The sequence below is a fragment of the Lissotriton vulgaris genome, chromosome 10 (genome assembly GCF_964263255.1).
Source record: "Lissotriton vulgaris chromosome 10, aLisVul1.2, whole genome shotgun sequence".
Taxonomy (NCBI): Eukaryota; Metazoa; Chordata; class Amphibia; order Caudata; family Salamandridae; genus Lissotriton; species Lissotriton vulgaris.
Window position 1 is genome coordinate 828,422,080 of NC_141698.1, and position 18,176 is coordinate 828,440,255.

Here is an 18,176-nt window from a genome sequence, read left to right on the forward strand (position 1 = left end):
CTCAAAGATGATCTCTGTGGAACCCCACAAGGGAGTAAAAAGGAACCGGAAGAAAAATTCTCCAACATAACTAAATGGTTTCTGTTAGTCAGGAATGATTGTAGTAGAGCTAATGCTTTGTCGGCATTGCCCAATTTACTGAGACGGTTGACAAGAGTGACACGGTCAACCGTATTAAAGGCCACCGACAAGTCCAAAAGGATAAGTGCAGGATAGTCCGTTGTTTTTATTAGAGCCGTCTCGGTGCTGTGTTCGGTCCTAAAGCCGAACTGAGAAGGATCCAATAAATGATTATCCTGAATAAACTTTGATAGTTGTGTGTTTATCAGTTTTTCCACCAATTTGGCCGGAAAAGGCAACCTGGAGATGGGACGGTAATTGGCTGGGTTATCCGGGTCTAAATTTGTCTTCAAGAACGGGAGGAAGAAGCCCTTTTCCAAAGATCAAGAAAGATACCTGTGCTTAACATGCCATTTAAGATGTCGGCTAAAGGTGTTGAAATGAGAGCTGGTATTTGTTTTAGTACCGAAGGAGGGCATGGGTCAAATGGTGATCCTGACTTCGTGGAATTAATTAGCTTTAAGACTTCATCCGAAGTGGTGACTGTGAATTGTTTAAGGTTGGCAAAAAAACTAATGTTATCTACATCAAGGACGTTTATGGAGCCTTTGCTAAATGGAAGGTCACTGGAGATAGAAAATGTGTTATATATTAATTCCACTTTGTGGCAGAAATATGAGGCAATTTATTTACAAAAAAATTGACTGATGGGGAGCTTAGTCAATTTGTTTATGACCAGGAAGAGTTCTTTAGCCGAATTCTTTGAAGCTTCTATTTGCGGAGTGAAAAAAGATGATTTGTTTTGGATAATGGCTACTTTGTAATCGGCCACGGACTTTTAATATATTATTTTGTCAACAGGGCTGTATTTTAGCCTCCAAGCCCTTTCCAGTTTCCTGCAATTTTGTATATGGAGCCGAAGAGCATCTGAGTACTTCGTTGCAGATTTAAAAACTTTATTTCAATTGGTACCTTTGTTTGGGACCGCTTTTGAAATGGCCATGTTTAGCCAATTGGTGTACGCCTCTGAGGCTTCATTTGGGTCTAACCGCAGAGTACGTATGGCTTGTCCTAGATAGTGTTCTAAGGTGTCAAAATTGGTTTTGGACCACTGATACAGAGGTAACTGGCTAATGTCACGTTCCCTATTTTGAAAGGGAGGCTAGACTGTCCGTTGGAATAGTACCGCTTTATGATCAGACCCTGTGAGAGGCAGAATATCTTTAACAAAAATATAATTATTAGAGAATATTGCATCCAACGTATGTCCTCCATTATGAGTAGGCTGATGAACTAGTTGAGGGAGATTAAAAGAATTCATAAACTCCAAAATAGCTTCCGCTAACAATAGACAGAAAAAATGAAACCCCACAATGTATGGAGCAAGATTGCGTCTTACAAAACAGGAACACTGAAGGTGTAGATAGAGACCAGCGCAATTCATGAGGTGAAGATTAAAATCTTTAAATTGTAGATGTTTCCACCTCAGCAATACAACGTGATGAAACACAGCAACACTAGTGCAACAAAAGTCAGCAGGATGTGCACATGATCAAACAATGTAGGGATCAGGTGCTGTAGCAAAAAGGCATATCACTCAGCAGCCACATCTTACCACTGTTGGAAAATCAAGATAAAACAAACAGGTGTCTGTAAGTTGTAGAAAGCGTGTGGCAGTGTAGCAGACTGAGATGGTAAAGCCAAAGTCCAGGATGAGTAGAGGATAAGCACAGCACGCATGGGCCAGGGCTGTTCGTTGGTGAGGACACTGGTGGGGCTGTAGGACGTAGTGCTTCATCTTACTTGTGTTGTCTTCTTTTCTTTTCGATGGTAGTTTCTTGCTTGTTATCGTTCTTCATGTTGATTTGAAATGGTTCTTTCCTGTGGATTCCTCTGCTTTTGCACATTTTGGTAGAAGTCACAGTAGTTTATTTAAGACATGATATCAGAGAAAGGAAGGTGCCCTACTCTTTAGAATAGGGACAGGGTAAGTACAAGTCACAAATCAAAAAGTCCCAAATTAAAGGCACAAAATTACCCACAATATGGACCAAAACGAATCCATCAACCTTATAATAACATCAACTACCAAGAGGTAAAATACGTCAGCAAAACACAATACAATAAAAACCAAAAAATACAATTGTATAGAAAAACTATTACATATATTTATTACAATCAAAAGTTTAAAAACAATTCATACATAAAAACATTTCATAATATTTTAGAAAACAAAGTCGAGGCGGCGTTTCGGTGAGTTAATGGATGTTCACCTTCTTCAGGTCAGTTTTCTAAATGATGGAAAACAATCTTATTATTTATACATTCTTGTGTTGCTGACTACAACCTCTATCATGACTATTAACAATTAAAAATCCTATTTTATACAAATATAAAACTCAAGTTATAACTGTGTAAACATAAATTGTTTTCCATCATTTAGAAAACTGTCCTGAAGAAGGTGAACATCCATTAACTCACCGAAACGCCGCGTCAACTTTGTTTTCTAAAATATTATTATGAAATATTTTTATGTATATATATATATAGAGAATTCTCTCTCATGTTCCTGCAGGGGCAGTGGCTTAATACAACCCTCCTCATGTGCCAGTCACGGATGTGACTCATGTTTTCGAGTGAACTAGACCGATTATTTGAATCAGCCGTGGAGGACTTTTGTAGCATAGATTTTTTAATCATGCGTTTATTTTAGAAAGTTCCTTTTATGGAGGTTGTTTTTAATAATGGAATGTTTTTATCAGAAATAATGAATTTAATTATTTATTGATGTTTTTTACTCGATGTAGCAAATATTTATTGTAAATGTTTACTCGAATTGCGAATTTGCACATGATTTTGGCACGTTTTGCACTTTAATTTTATTGTATTTAACAGCAATATTTGCACAGGAGGTTAGCACAACAAGCCTAAGCCAAATAGTACTGTATTTTACAGATATAACTGCATTTAAGCAGGGACTGAGTCTTTCATCCATGTTTAGCACATTGGTAATTGCACTGTCACTTTAAAAAGTGTTGATCTGCCCATGTGATGTGTCATGTGATCAAGGTCCGAGAGGGACCGAAACGCGTCATGGCGGTGGTGTTGGGCGAGTAACCACAATAAAGGAATATTTAGCACGATTTTGGGTCTGCATCGTCTCTTGGGATTCGAATCCTGTGTGCTAGAGGCGAAATCAGGATATATATATATATATATATATATATATATATATATATATATATATATATATATATATATATATTATAAGGTCTTGATGGATTCGTTTTGGTCCATATTGTGGGTAATTTTGTGCCTTTAATTTGGGGCTTTTTTGATTTTTGACTTGTTTAAGACTGCGCCATCTCCAGGTCCTCTTGTTTGTCAGGTACCTAGGATCTGCTTTTAGCTGTAGGTTCGTCACCTCGTCGCCAAAATATGTAGTGATGACGGTCCACACAGGAGGTAGTAATTCAGGGTGTTTTATTCAATGTAGTTAACAGGTAGTAAGGTTCAGAACATCAAGTAAATATGTTGTAGATCAGAGCCCCACCAGGAGCAGTCTGTCTATTGCTCAGCCCATGCCTAACTGTCACCTCAGCTCTCAGTGTCCCTTTAATTTGGGGCTTTTTTGATTTTTGACTTGTTTAAGACTGCGCCATCTCCAGGTCCTCTTGTTTGTCAGGTACCTAGGATCTGCTTTTAGCTGTAGGTTCGTCACCTCGTCGCCAAAATATGTAGTGATGACGGTCCACACAGGAGGTAGTAATTCAGGGTGTTTTATTCAATGTAGTTAACAGGTAGTAAGGTTCAGAACATCAAGTAAATATGTTGTAGATCAGAGCCCCACCAGGAGCAGTCTGTCTATTGCTCAGCCCATGCCTAACTGTCACCTCAGCTCTCAGTGTCCCAACATTCCAAGGCTTATCATGATACCAACATTCTATTGGGCACAGAGCACAGGCACTGGCTGAGCAGGTGGAGAATAATACTAAACCTTAGAAATGCAGAATACCACAGACTCATATAGAGCCTGTGTAGGAAAACTCTATATAGTGGAGAAAGGATCCAACTTTGGCACCATCAGAAAGAATTGGTAATTACCTTTGACTAATAACCCAGAGCAGGTGCAATTGGTGAATAGGCCAATAATGGGGATCAAATGAGTAATGAGTTACCTGAACATTTTAAGGAAGAAAGATCTCAAACACAAAGTACAATTAAAATCCAATGCCAAGCCAGCAGTACATAAAGCAGGCGATGTGCCTCATTTGATGCAAGAGCCCCTGCAAAAGGAACTTTCCCGACTGACTGATCTGGGTATCACAGAATCCATTGAGTGTTCAGAATGGCTTGCCCAAGTGGAGCGGGTTAAAGAAACACAATATTGACACACGCCCTGTGTAGATGTATTCAACCTCAACAACCAAATATGGTTTTAACAACACCTCTTATCTCGTATAAATGATATGTTAAATACCATTGGACATGCTATCGGCTTAGTGCCATTGACTAATCAGTGGGCTATCATCAAGTAGAACTACATCCTGATTCCATGCCCTTAATGGCTTTATAACTCCTTTGGGGTGATTCATGTTCTGTTGCCTGCCGTTTGGTCTCTCCACTGCAGTTTAAAAAAAAAATAATGCAAAAAGTATTAACAGATGTTCCAAATACGATGTTCTTTCAAGATGATATAATGTTTTGTGGCTTATCAGTATCAGAACATAATGAAGTATGACGTTCAGTGTTGAGCCTCTTTAGTGAAGCAGGGTACACCTCAAAGAGAGAAAAATGCCAATCAGGGGTTAGCCTGGTAGACTATTTGGAACATACTATGTCAAAGGATTTACTCCAACCTAAATTGAGTCTTCTAGATACAGTGAAGAGAACCCACCATCCTACAAATAAGGATGAATTGAAGTCACTTCTTGGATTAGTTGAATATATATTCAAATATGTGAAACATTTATCAGAAATCACATATATTCTCAGAGAATTTTAAAAAAGGGAACAAATTTTAAGTGGGTTAGGATGTGCCAAAACTCTTTTGAGATTGTAAAAAAATGCTATCCTTTCTGCCCCTTCATTCAGAAAGTTGATTATAACAGGTCAACTTACTTAACTATGGTTGCTATTAATAAGGGATTTGGAGCCACATTGTGACAACTGGTAGAAGGAAAAGAGAAAATAGTTGCTTTTGACTTCCGTACCATGTCAAAGTCAGCAAGCAACTGCTCCATGGAGGTTTAAGAGGCCTTGGCATGTTTTTGGCCTATCACACATTTCAAATATTTTTGTGGGGACTTTAATTCATAGCGAGAACATATCATAAACCAATGACCTGGTCTACACTAAATGTGCCAACAACAGTACTCCACGCATAACTAAATGGATCCTAGGATTGGAAGGTTTTTGGTACACATAGAGTATGTTCCTTGGGAACGGAATCTAGCTGCAGAGTTTTTACCTAGAGCACCTTCAGAAATAGAAGATAGGAGGTGAATGACTATCACATTTTTTAAATAACTAAAGATGCAATATCTAAAGATGAGCAGAGAGAATTGTCAAAAAGATTACATCTAGAGTCAACTAAAGAAATACATAGCACAAGGTTGGCCTCATAAATACAGATCCCTAAATGAAGATCTGATGGACTTCAAAAGGGTCAGTGATGAATTGAACATTATTGATGACCTGGTGTTGAGAAGGGACAAAATCAGAACCCATGTGGCCCAACAAAATAAGATTGTAGCTCTAAAACGAGGGCCATTTAAGTAGAAGGATAATGAATTTTAGACTAAGGTACAATTATTGGCTCCCTAAAATGGGCGCTAAAGTGAAGTTGAAAGTAAAAGAGTTAGTTGTTCGACTAGCGACAAAACTAAAGTAAACCATGCTGCTCCACTAGCCCCTGTACAATTCCTAGTATACCATGGAACAATTTAGCATTAGATATTATTGGTCTGATAAATAAGAAGGAAGACAACAAACGTTTTATGTTTGTGTTCATTGATGACGAGTCTCACTGAATTATGATCAGAATGGTGAACTAAACCACAACAAATGTATTGATTGATTTCTCAAGAGGTGCCTTTAACAAGGAGGGCATACCAGACATATTAATTACAGACAATGGAGTACAGTTTGCTTCACAGGCGATGAAAGGATTTTTACCTAGAGTATCCATTATACATTAGAAAACGAGCTTAGTATTTTCCAAGGACAAATGGCCTTTCTAAAAGAGCTAATAGGATGATAAGTTATTGTATACAACTTGCATTTGTAAATGGTAAACCTCTAGAAATAGCTATTCAAGACATGTTGTGAGCCTACCACACAGTCCCTAACCTGATTATGGGAGTATCCCCTTTTAAAGTCCTTGAGGGTAGACCACAGAGCAGCAAATTATACTGTAGTTGGTTAGGAGGAGGGTTTCTTAAAGTACAATGAAAGAATGTGAAGAGAACAAAAGAACGAACCACTAAAAGAAGTACAGAAGATGGTATGATTAAACCCATGGAGTGAAGGGCCAATGTTGGCGTTGAGATGTGTGTAAATAAAAAAGACCAACGCAAATGAAAGGGGAGTGAGTTAATTCTCCAAGCCAATGTGTACTGGCAAATGTAATATCATTATTCTGGAAAATAGCCAGATGTGGAGTATGGACAGATTGGTAAATTACACTCCAAGTGTTAAAGAACCTATAAATAGTAACAGGGATAGGTATGAGTTTCTATAAAAAAAATAAAAAGAAACAATCTGACTAGAGAAGCAGAAACGCGCCATTTGGGCAGAACAATTATTGCATTACATAAATTGGGACTATTGTAAGATATTTATGTTTCTGTTGTAAACGGCTTGGTTAACAAAAGCTCATGATTGTGCCTCATCTTTCTGATGATGATTTCTTTCTGATGATATATCTTTCTAGTGTTTGGTTTGCTAGCGAGGGGAGATGTCCTATAACCTGCCTCTCCCCCCAATAAAACCATATTGTTTGGACTTTTTCTTTCCTATCACCTTTTCTTCCCCCTCTCCTCTGTATAATAGACCATTTCACCAGTTTAGAATGTTCTGTTTGTTCTCCTCAGTGAGAGCCTTGAGGTGCTTGGAATAAATGCAATTACCTCACTCTTTGTGTGCATGCATCATTACTTCATATATTACTGCAGGTGATATTTTGGAACCTGTCTGTGGGTGAATAAAATATCCATTATTCTGATTTGTTGACTAGCAGTAACAAAACAAATGTATACAAAAACACGTGGTTTCAAGTTTGTTTATTGGGTGATGATGTTTCATTTTCAAGCAATTTGATGTGCTAAAGTTGATATATATGTTTGTGTATATATATATACTTTGGTGGCAATACAGAGTCTACTGCATGAGATACGCACACTGGAATTATAAATGTCTGCAATTGCTCAATTATTTCTAAGATGTATATTCTTATTGGGCTTTTACTTTCTCTCATGGTGAATACAATGGTCTGAGGAATAATCCAAATTTGGGATTTCTATTTTGACATTCAGATAAAACATATGTAAATTACTCGCAATAAGTATATACATCAACATAGAATTGACAACACTGAATAAAACATTTCAAGTTGAGGAAAAATGTATTATGTCTGATGGTCTTGCTAGGATTTTCTCCAAAAATATCATAAGTGCAAACAAAACAAGATTTACTTCAGTCAAAGGAGGTCGGTGATTCGGATCAATTCATGAGCACAAGAGAAAGTGAAAAGATTTAGTAGCAGTCTGGAAAAAATACAGATAGGTGCAGCAGGGTACACACTTCCAATAATAGTTAGCAGTTCGAGAGCAACCCATACAACTCAGTATGATGGAGTGGAATGGTGTAGGGGTAAATGAGAGATCAATATGGATCCACATTGCTGGTTTATGATCCCTTTCAGAAGCTAGCAGCACTCTTAACCATAGCTTTCACCGCTTCAGTCCACACCATGGGTCCCTTGGATTCAAAACAATTCATAGCCTAAAAGAAGAACATTTCAGCAAAAAAAAGCTCAAATACAGAATGGGACAGAAGTCCAAGGTGCCGAATACGCCTCCATATGAATGAGTGCTAGGTTAAAACAAGCAACAAGGAAGGTAATGTTGGCAGTGTGGGTGTGGTTGACTGCATTGCCTTCCTATCATCATCCGAAACCGGGACACATACTTTGAAAGCCCATGAAGATGGTTTGATTTAGTGCAGTGGACTTGAGCGCCTTCATAGTGTAGCCACTAGTATGTCATATCAATCTGTGACGCAGGATAGAAAAAGAAATGGGGGCTTATAGAGCATTCCTGCCAAGAAGATACAAACAGAAGCCATGTGCAGTCTAGGGACGCAGATGGGCTGTTTGGGTTGATAAGGAACTGTAGAATGTAGGAACATGCCTCAAATACAGATCATGTCTTAGACCTATGGGTTTGAAACTCTAAAACAGGTTGACGTAAATATCTGAAATTTACATCTGTCCAAAGGAAGGTGAACTAGGGAGAACCTCGGTATATCTGTGCGGAACACTGTAAGCTACAGAAGCATACAGAGCCTATTGGTAGATGTTTTTGCTACTAGCACCAATTCCTTCAAAAGTTAAAAGTAAATTTCATGTGGAGGTATTAATCATAATCAAACAGCCACAAAAATGGCTAAGAAAATACAGAGATCCTTTAAGAGACAACAGCTCTAGCGTAGGCCAATTTGACCCTCAAGCAGGCCAGGTACAGATTTATTTATAGTACGAAATAAAACAGGTAAAGGAGAAGTGGTTGCTTGTTTCAAATTTTGAGTAGCAACAAGAGAGCTGTCTCTTAATCCTTAATGTTGTAAGTGGACAGCTTTTGGTGTATGACAGCAAAATACTCAGAAATTGGAGAGGATATTGTAACAGCTTTCCTTACTAATTTCCATGGCCTCTTGTCATCTAAACCTGCCAGAACAAGAGTCCACGATCAGAGTATTTGCTATGACACTAGGGGCCTTAGCTTTAATTCCTCTGTGGACATTGGACTCTGTAATTAAGCTTGGATCCAGGAGACAATCAGTTGCTCAGTCCTCTCAAACCACATTGTCTTGCTTGCCTGGTGCAGAGATATTGTATCCCAAGGGATTTCACCTGGAGGAAGATAAGCCAGGCCTTGAATCATATGAGTCACATAGGGAAAGGTTCTCAAGTCTAGGGTTGTGAACCGTATACTGAATGCTTTAGTGAGGAATGACTAGAGACCCACACCCAAATGCAACAGTTTGTATGTGCTTCTAAAGCTGGAATGAGGATTATAGGAAAGTACAGGAGGAGATTGTCTTCAGCCTTGATTGTGTCTTTCATAAACATGAGTGGTGGGTGCTCAGTATTGCTAAAAATGTGCATGATTGGCCATCCACATAGGTGCCTTACGTCTTTAATTGCACATATGTAGCGGACTTGCTACCACGCTTAGGGACTCAAACAGGTTCTTGGCTGTATATGCGGGAAATGTGTACTGAGGATCCTAAATTCTTCTCTTCTGCCCAGAACTCGCATTAGTTTCTGAGCATGGAACATTGAGAACCTTTAGGGGATGTCAGCCAACAGAAAGCATGGAATCTGAATTCCTAATTACATAATGTGAGATTATACTGATGGTACTGACATTGATAGAGTCGAGTAGAAAACATTAGTATATAATGTCTTCTAGCACAGTGGACTTAAGTCAGACCTGGGTTACGATTAATACCACAGAGAATAGGGACAAATGCTTTGTTTCAGGGAAAGATAGCCCAGGCTCTCTAGTCAGAGACGCTTCTTTGATTTTTGCTATTCCTTGAAGCAGGTTTCAAATAACTGGTACTGCATTTTCCTACATACGCTCATCTTTTTTTGACAGAACTGTGCCTAAATTAGTCTAGCAAATGGCAAGTTGTCTCTTTAAATGAACCTTATTATTGCCATTCCCATTAGCCTAATCCTGATGGCCCAGGCCACCAGATGAAAAGGAGATGAGCTGAACAACTTCCCACCCGATCCCAGACAACCACAGCCTTAGTTGTACAATAAGACAAGAGACCTAGATTGTCATCATGACGCATTGCAAATCTGAAAGAAACCAAAACTGCACGGTTGGAAATTAACCTGGTTAATTTCAAGCTGCCTGTGACAACAGCACCATTGCCATTTCCATGGCCTGGTTCAGAAATGTGCTATTTGGCTGCAGGCAAATTGTAGTCATCTACCTACATAGTGAAGCTCATCGCCTTAATAATGTCCCTAAGAATGAAGGACATGTGAGGTGATGAACTGCACTGTTGATCTGGAAGCTGAAGGGTTTACGGGATGAGAAGCCCCAGAAGGCTAGAAGACAACGTGGGAGGGGTTGCATGTTTTAACAACATCTAGTCTTCCACCGTCTCCACTGGTAAGGTTCTGAGCATTGCCATTCTCATGGCATGCATTATCAGCCCAGAAGAAGGGTCAACATAAGGCCCCGGGAAAAAAGGATAGAGGATGGGACAGGCTGCATAGGCGGGAAAGCAGGAGTATCTTGATAGTAGACAAGTCCCGTAAGCCCAAGAATAATCCTTCGACTAGACCAAAAGAGCGGGGACACTGTGCTGCCTCCATCTGGGTGAACTATATTAATAAATACAAGGTGGAATCTTTGGAAGAGGGCAAGAAAAGCAACCATCAGTGCCGGTGGTTGAATGCCTACTAAAAATATAATTGAGAACATTAACATCTACCAATTCAGCTCTGCCTGTCTGGGGTTACTTTTCCTCAGACGGGTAAAGAGCAAGGGCTTCTGAGGAACGAAGTACCAGGTAAGATACCATATGGAAGACGAATAGATGTCTCTATCCTCTTTTTCAACACTTACTAGGAAGTAGCCGCTACTGACTTGCCCCACTAACTCTCCTTTTCTTCTGCCACTTGAAGGGCAGGGAATCCAGTTAAGAGGTGTTTACTTAGGAATAATATGCAGCAGAGAAGTATCACGAGCCCTACAAAGGTAATCGCCCTTAACCAGTGGGCAGACCTCTGCTTTAGAGACACAGCCATGATGCATTCCTTCCTAATGAACCACCACTGCTCTTGGGACTGATGGAATGGATTCCTCACAACACCAGTTAGACTGGATCATTGAGGGTTTCCAATAAGAATCAAATAGCTAAACAGTCTACATTAAATGGAAGGAGAGCCTGGCATTGAACATCCAGAACAATGAGGAGTTGCCCTAAAGGTTGTGATTAGCCCACAGCATCTTGGTCATGCCCTACTAAGGTAAATGTCAAACATCAACAAAATAAACCTGTGCCCATACATTAATCTGCTCTTGCTCTACAGTTAGCAAGTCTGCTATACGGTTATTACTTGATGTTCAGGGTCTCAAGCATCCTTCTATATATGGCATATCTATATGTTTCACTCACTCACTGAAAGGACGCCACAAGGAAGCCGTCAGTAATCTTTGAGCAGCACTTACAGGATAACCTGGATGCCCACGCCACAGCCAGTGGACAGAAGTCTTATAAACATCAGGTTGAATCTCAGTGGCATAGAATGGGCCAAGGAAAGCCGACAAGCAAAACAAATGCAGAGAAAGCATTCCTTGCATCAGTAAAACAGAGAGCAAGGCTGAAAAACAGGACATTCTTCAGTGGTACCAAAAGGGTGTGCGTGATAACCAAGGTGTAAGGAACACGGAAGACCCAACGCCGGAACATAATCTAGGTACTCGTCGTGCGTGTTCAACGTTGCTAAGGCACAAATTCCTTTTAGTTCGGGTCCCTATCTAGGTGGCTGCGGCCCTCAAGCTTTTGGAACAGAAAAGGCCGACAAGTTAGCACCCGCCCTTAACCTGCAAGTGATGGCGTGACATGGTTATGGAGTGTGCAGAATTAAACTACTATTTCTGAAAATTGACAACTTTCGACCCCAAATTAATCCTTAAGTGCATGAAATGTATGTCTTCTGACGGCAATCTCTCTAAAAAAGTTATGGATCGAGATAAAAAAAAAATAGTAGCGGACTGTGTGGTATAGGCTTTTGTGCATCCACCCAGCTACAAACTCCCCCCTCTACTACTTGCTTTTAACAGTGTTCAATAAATAATGTTAATAATTAAAACAACATAATGAATACAGTTAGAAATCTCAGCCAGAATACTAATCTAACACTCGCGGTAAACCCACAAACCTTCCCATATTAAACGAACGTGGTTCAGTGTGGTGATGACTGCTCTGTGTAACAAGCGCTAACAGTAAGGCAATTCAAATGAATAAGCTAAAAATTAAAGGCAAGGGCAGTAGTGTGCTGGGCCCATATTTAAGTTTTTTAAAAACCTTGTGGAGCAAAACGTGAATGCATTCGTCTTGATTTATTTGTAAGCCAGACTGTCACTAAATATTGTAATTCCCACCTAGCAGATGTACATGAAGCACATAACTCGTCATCGCCGCATACAATCTTTTACAGTGTTTACATCGCTACATAGTGGTGTACCTTTAGTTTAAGAAATGCATTGTTATGATACATTTAAAGCATGAAAATGCTTTCTGCAAAGAATACTTTGGAAGGCATTTGTCGCTATACATTGATATAACGCAGTATACTCAAAACATCCTTTTCAGCAATCCAGTGTATGCATGTAATAACTGCGCTACGAATTGGTATGTGCAAATTAAATGGGTTTGAAGTACATTCCCTTACCTGACAGATATTGTGCCTATCTGCTCAAGAACAAGGTTAAAAGTTATGCCATCTTATTGCACGAAACAGAATTCAATACGTGTTACTGGTAAAAGGACACAGGCAGCAGGTATGGCTGATTCACTGAAATTACCTAGAACCTAATTGTCTTTCAGTGTAAAGCCACAGGTTCTCTACAGTGGATATGGCAGTGCACAAACAAGCTATGCATAACAAGAACGGCGATGTCGTGTCCAGGGACGCCTGAACAAGGCCATGATCCCTTCGTTAACACAGGCTAACTTTAATTTCAAATGTCGCCAATAATCACAAAATTAGTGTCCGATTGACCGAATAGTATTTGCTTTTCAGTGCATCATTTTTACTATAAAAACAAACTTTCAAAAAGTTTAGAATGTGAAATCCCTTTAGACCAAATGCAGTGTGCAAGCATTTCCCACTCTCCTTTCAGTCAGTAAAATATTCAAGTTAGTTACAATTTATCTGGAACGTATTTACATACATATACAAAGTTTACACCATCTCCCATGAGGCACAGAATTGATTTGTCAAACACAAGGAGGAGATCATAAGAGTCAGATGGAAGGCGAAGGGAGGGAAGCAAGGGTCCTAAAAGACCAGTCATGGACCAGGTGGTAAACTAGTTTGCTTGGGTAGCTTTGCACCCATGAGTATTTCTGAAGTGAGAGTAGCAGGTCCTTTCATTTGCATGCTAGACCCCACCATGGTGGGAAAACTGCGATTCCGACGGATGCCCGTGTTCAACTGAAGACCTCCAATGGCATGTGTTACAACTGGGCAAGGAAGGGCCATGCCTTCTTGAGCCAGGCCTGTGGGCACAAGTGCCTTCACCGGCCCAGGTATCCCACAGAGCATAGGCCCTTGCCGACTCACAATGGTATTCGCTTGTGCTGGTCCAGAAACTTTGGCAATTCCAAACTTCTTCACTTTGTCCACCAAATTAAGGTTGGAAACAGACACATCTGTCTGGCACTCGCTGCTTCGAATGTTCTTTTTCTCTCTCACCTCTTTCAAAATGGAGCTGGCCGGTTTCGATGCCAGGAAGTTGTCATAAGGTGGGCTGGTGCAACTGAATTCAGGAGGAGAAGAACTCGGAGTCTGCATAGGTGAGTTTGGAGGGGTGGAGGGAATAATAGCCATCTTGGGGGCATATGGATTGAGGATTGCTCCTTTATTAGCACGGTCCCAGCTCATTGGATCATACACTGCTGCGGATATTCCTCGTTCTTTGAGCAGCCGCACCAGCCCCAATGATGTGCTCATGGTAGTTGTTGACTCTCTGAGATTGGTGAATGATTCAGCCAAACTTAGTCGCCGAGGAGTGCAAGGTGTAGCCGCCGGCGTAGATTTCAGATTGGTAAAGTTGCCACAAGCAGTAGTAGGTGCAGAGTTGAGACTGCAAATAAAACAAAGGTTTGAGTGAGTCAGTATTAGCATTTCAAACCTAATGAAGACAAGCATCTCTAAAGTCTCGAATGAATTCAAAAGCAATATCTGAAAATCAAAACTACATTACAAATGTTTTAGCAAAATCGCAAGTTGTGTTTTTAGATTTTCTGAAAGCTGACAATTGTTATGCTGCTTCCTGTTTCCTTCAAACAATGAACCTGTTGTTGCAGCATATCAGACCCTGCACAGCCTATTTGCACCCTCCAAAGTGCATCTTCTCTACGCTTGCTCTATGCAATGGAAGATGATATAATTCAATGTTAACATTGTTGCTCACGGGTAACAACATAGCAGCCTCTCAAGGTAAGGAAGACAATGTGCCTGCTATGCAAAAGCTAAAGATTTAACTCAAACGTAGCAAAGCATTTAGGTTTTCACAACCACCCTTTGCAAAGTAGAATATTAGTCATAACATATGACCGAGAATCAAGTTGGAAGCCGTAGGATCCAAACCAACTATGCAACTTCCATCCAATATCCCTGTTCCCATACCCCGCCAAAGTAATAGAGAAGGACATCAAAAAACAACTCTCATCCCATCTCAAGACCCACCACCTACTGGACAACAACTAATCTGGCTTCTGAAATAACCACAGCATTGCAAAAGCACTCATTCAGTCACTGATAACATTAGGACCACGGATAAATAGCAGCCCTCATCCTACTCGATCTATCCACAGGCTTCAATTCCGTCTCCCTATACGCTCTGATCAGAAGACTCCACAACATGGGCATCCAACAACCCACATTACAATAGATCAACACTTTCATAAAGGGAAAAACCCAAAAAATGTGTATGCCATCCTTCACATCAGAATCCAAGTAACTGAACTGCGAACTCCCCCAGGGATCTTCACTCAACCCACCCTGTTCAATATCTACATGCCCCGCTAACCAACATCATCCGATCTCAAGACATCTCCATCATCTCATACGCCGATGACACTAAACTCATCCACTCCCTGATGGACATGACTACCACTTCCAGGACCAACTTAATGAACTGCATGACCAAGGTAGCTCACTGGATGAGAACAAACTGTCTGAAGCTCAATTCGAATAAGACGGAAATTCTTTCATTTATAACAAGACCTCGCGCTGGGACTCCACCTGGTGGCTGCCACAGCTAGACCAAGCATAACCACAACTGTGGAGCTGCCCAGTTGCGCCCTATGGTTGAATAGCATGGCAGCAAAACAAACAAGTAGTGGTGCCATATACGCGACAGTCTAGCTTCAAGACTGATGTAAGTGCCAGGGCTCCCTAAAAACCAGAGGATGGATGATCCCTACCTTTCCCATGTCACACGTGCCATCTTGGAAACGTTGGATTACCAAGTGAAAGCCATGGGATTGACCACTTTCTTGTGCCCTTGACCCCTCTCTTTGGAAATGTATTCTCCGCTCCAGGTCTGAATGTCTCTGAATTTCAAATCTGGAGGCAGTGGGGCTGCTTCAGGCTATGCGATCTATACGATAAGGGCAAACTTAGGGCTTCGAAAATATCAAGCTCAGCTACAACATCGCTAAAAAAGTGCAACACCGCTGCCTACACTGGGCATCTCAAGCCTCTATTAAAGGAAGAGCCACACGATCCCTCAGAACATTTTAAAGATGTATTCAAACCGAGGTGGGCGAACCCTTAAAAGTTTGAACCCGACTTCAGCCAAATGCCCAGCAGCCTCAACTCAGGGGCCTCATGAACCCTCGAGCTCAACACGACTCAGGCCCGAACAACCCACCTATTAATGAAATGTGGCTGTGGAAACAAAAATTGTGTTCAAACTTGACGAAACACAAACACAGAAGCATTGTACATTGTGATCTGTGACCAACAGATAGTGCGCCTGAACTGGTGTTTCACTTTCTTAAGAGTTTTAACAGTGTTGCTCTTTTGCAGGCTGTGAAAAACTAACATCATGTTAAAACTCTATAAAATGTCAACACGAACACATGACATTTGACAAGACTTCTAATAAACAATGAGTCCGTGATGGTGTTCTTACACTGTTAAGACAATGTTTCTCTTCACAAGCTTTAGTCCGCACAGGATGTCCCATTATATTCCATGATAATTATACATTAGGGCGTCTTTACCATATCTTAGGTGGCCTTTTTTCCAATTATCAACTAATTCAAGTAAAAGATATCCTGCCAATGGTCTGGACGGACCATTACTAAATTACATTTGATATCCTCACTAATTCCAAGCTCTTCATGAAAAAGTACAAACAACCACCTGTGACTTTTAGAGCCTGGAAAAGTAGTGATGATCAACTGATTGAGGACCAGCTACTCTCCACCTTACCAGAGATCTCTACAAACCCCAATATAGCAACAGACAGCTATGAAAAATGGCTCAGGGAGGCATTTGACAAGTTGGTACCCAATAAAACTTTTTTTTAAAATCGGCAATTTCCATCTGCCACCTGGTTCTCTTAACTGCTATGGGAACAAAATAAGCGGTGCAGAAACAGGGAAAGACAATGGCGCAAGTTATACACTTAGCAAGAGAAATTTCTTTATAAAGAAGCTTTAGCTAAATATAAAAGCTTAATTGCTCAGGAAAAAAGGAACTATTACGTTGCTCAGATTGAAGCTGCGAAAAATTCCAACAAGCAGCTCTTTCAAGTAGTTTCAGAATTAGCGGGCTCCAGACATGTGGCTGCTCCCACACCATCTCAGCAACTATGCGATTCCCTTGCGACCCATTATTTCGAAAAGGTAAACATATATACTAAATTTACATCTCAGACCGACCTCATGGAGCCACAACTTGGTAATACTGTCCCTGACCATACAGTAACACAGTTTGACAACATAACATCAGACCACATTATCAAAATAATATCCACTGTGAAATCAGGCTCAGCTAATGATCCTTGTCCGCCTGCTGTGTTTAATCAATTCTCCACACCAATAGCCCCTTTCTTCAATGCAATGTTCTAGTCAGGAATCTATCCAACTGCCTGGAAGAAGATTATCTTGAAACCTTTATTAAAAAAAACGAATTTAGATTTGGATAATACTAACAACTATAGGCTTATAGCAAATTTACCATTTCCAGCCAAAGTTGCGGAGACAATAATGAATGTACAGCTCTCCAAATTCATAGAAATTCATCATCTTCTGGATGATACCCAATTCGGATTCCATAGAGGGCACGGAACCGAAACAGCATTGATTAAAGCAGCAGAGGATATTAGGGTTATCCTGGACCAAGGTGGGACAGCGGTCCTCATCTTGCTGGATCTCTGCTGCATTTGACACGGTCGATCATTCCATCTTAATCGACCATGTCACTTAAGTGAGCATCCATCTTAAGGCTCGGACCGGCTGTCATCCTTTCTCACCTAACGTCCCCAGTCGGTAAACTTAGGCACCTTCCATTTTGCCCAACTAGCCCTCCCATGTGGTGTCCACAGGGATCGTTGCTAAGTCCGACGCGGTTTAACATCTATTTGTCGGACTTGGCGAGAATCATCAAATCACACGGGATGGGCCTCACATCCTATGCAGACGACACCCAACTGATGTTGGCAATAAACAACAACGGGGATAAGATGGCAGCTGAATTCCAAAAGGGCATGCTGGCTATCAGTAATTGGATGGCCAGCAATTGCCTTAAATTGAACTCTGAAAAAACAGAGGTCATGACCATTGGCAATCTATTTCCAGCTTGGTCTCACGTTTGGTGGCCCATCACTCTAGCCCCCCCCCCACACCAGTGACTAAAGTAAGAATTTAGGTGTCATCTTTAACGATAAATTGACTTTTGTACAACACGCCATCTCAGAAGTATCCGCCTCCTTTTACAAATTGCGAATGATAAAAAAAATCTTACCATTCCTCCCCTTGAATGCTGGTAAAACTCTGGTCAGCACTCTAGTCTTGTCTTCTATAGACTATTGCAATAGACTACTTGTAAACGCACAAAACAAGGT

The 18,176-nt window shown here is 40.6% G+C and overlaps 1 protein-coding gene across 9 annotated transcripts in view; it reads right to left on the minus strand.

The window, feature by feature from the left end:
- Positions 1 to 7,328: 7,328 nt before the first annotated feature.
- The window catches only part of TRAK1 (trafficking kinesin protein 1), a 480,308-nt gene continuing 469,460 nt past the window's right edge, over positions 7,329 to 18,176 (minus strand). For all 9 annotated transcript variants that reach the window (XM_086941750.1, XM_086941749.1, XM_086941747.1 and 6 more), the window contains one exon: positions 7,329 to 14,180. In XM_086941750.1, the coding sequence (XP_086797876.1) occupies positions 13,385 to 14,180 (796 nt within the window). In that variant the 3' untranslated portion in view covers positions 7,329 to 13,384. The remainder of the gene's footprint in view (positions 14,181 to 18,176) is intronic.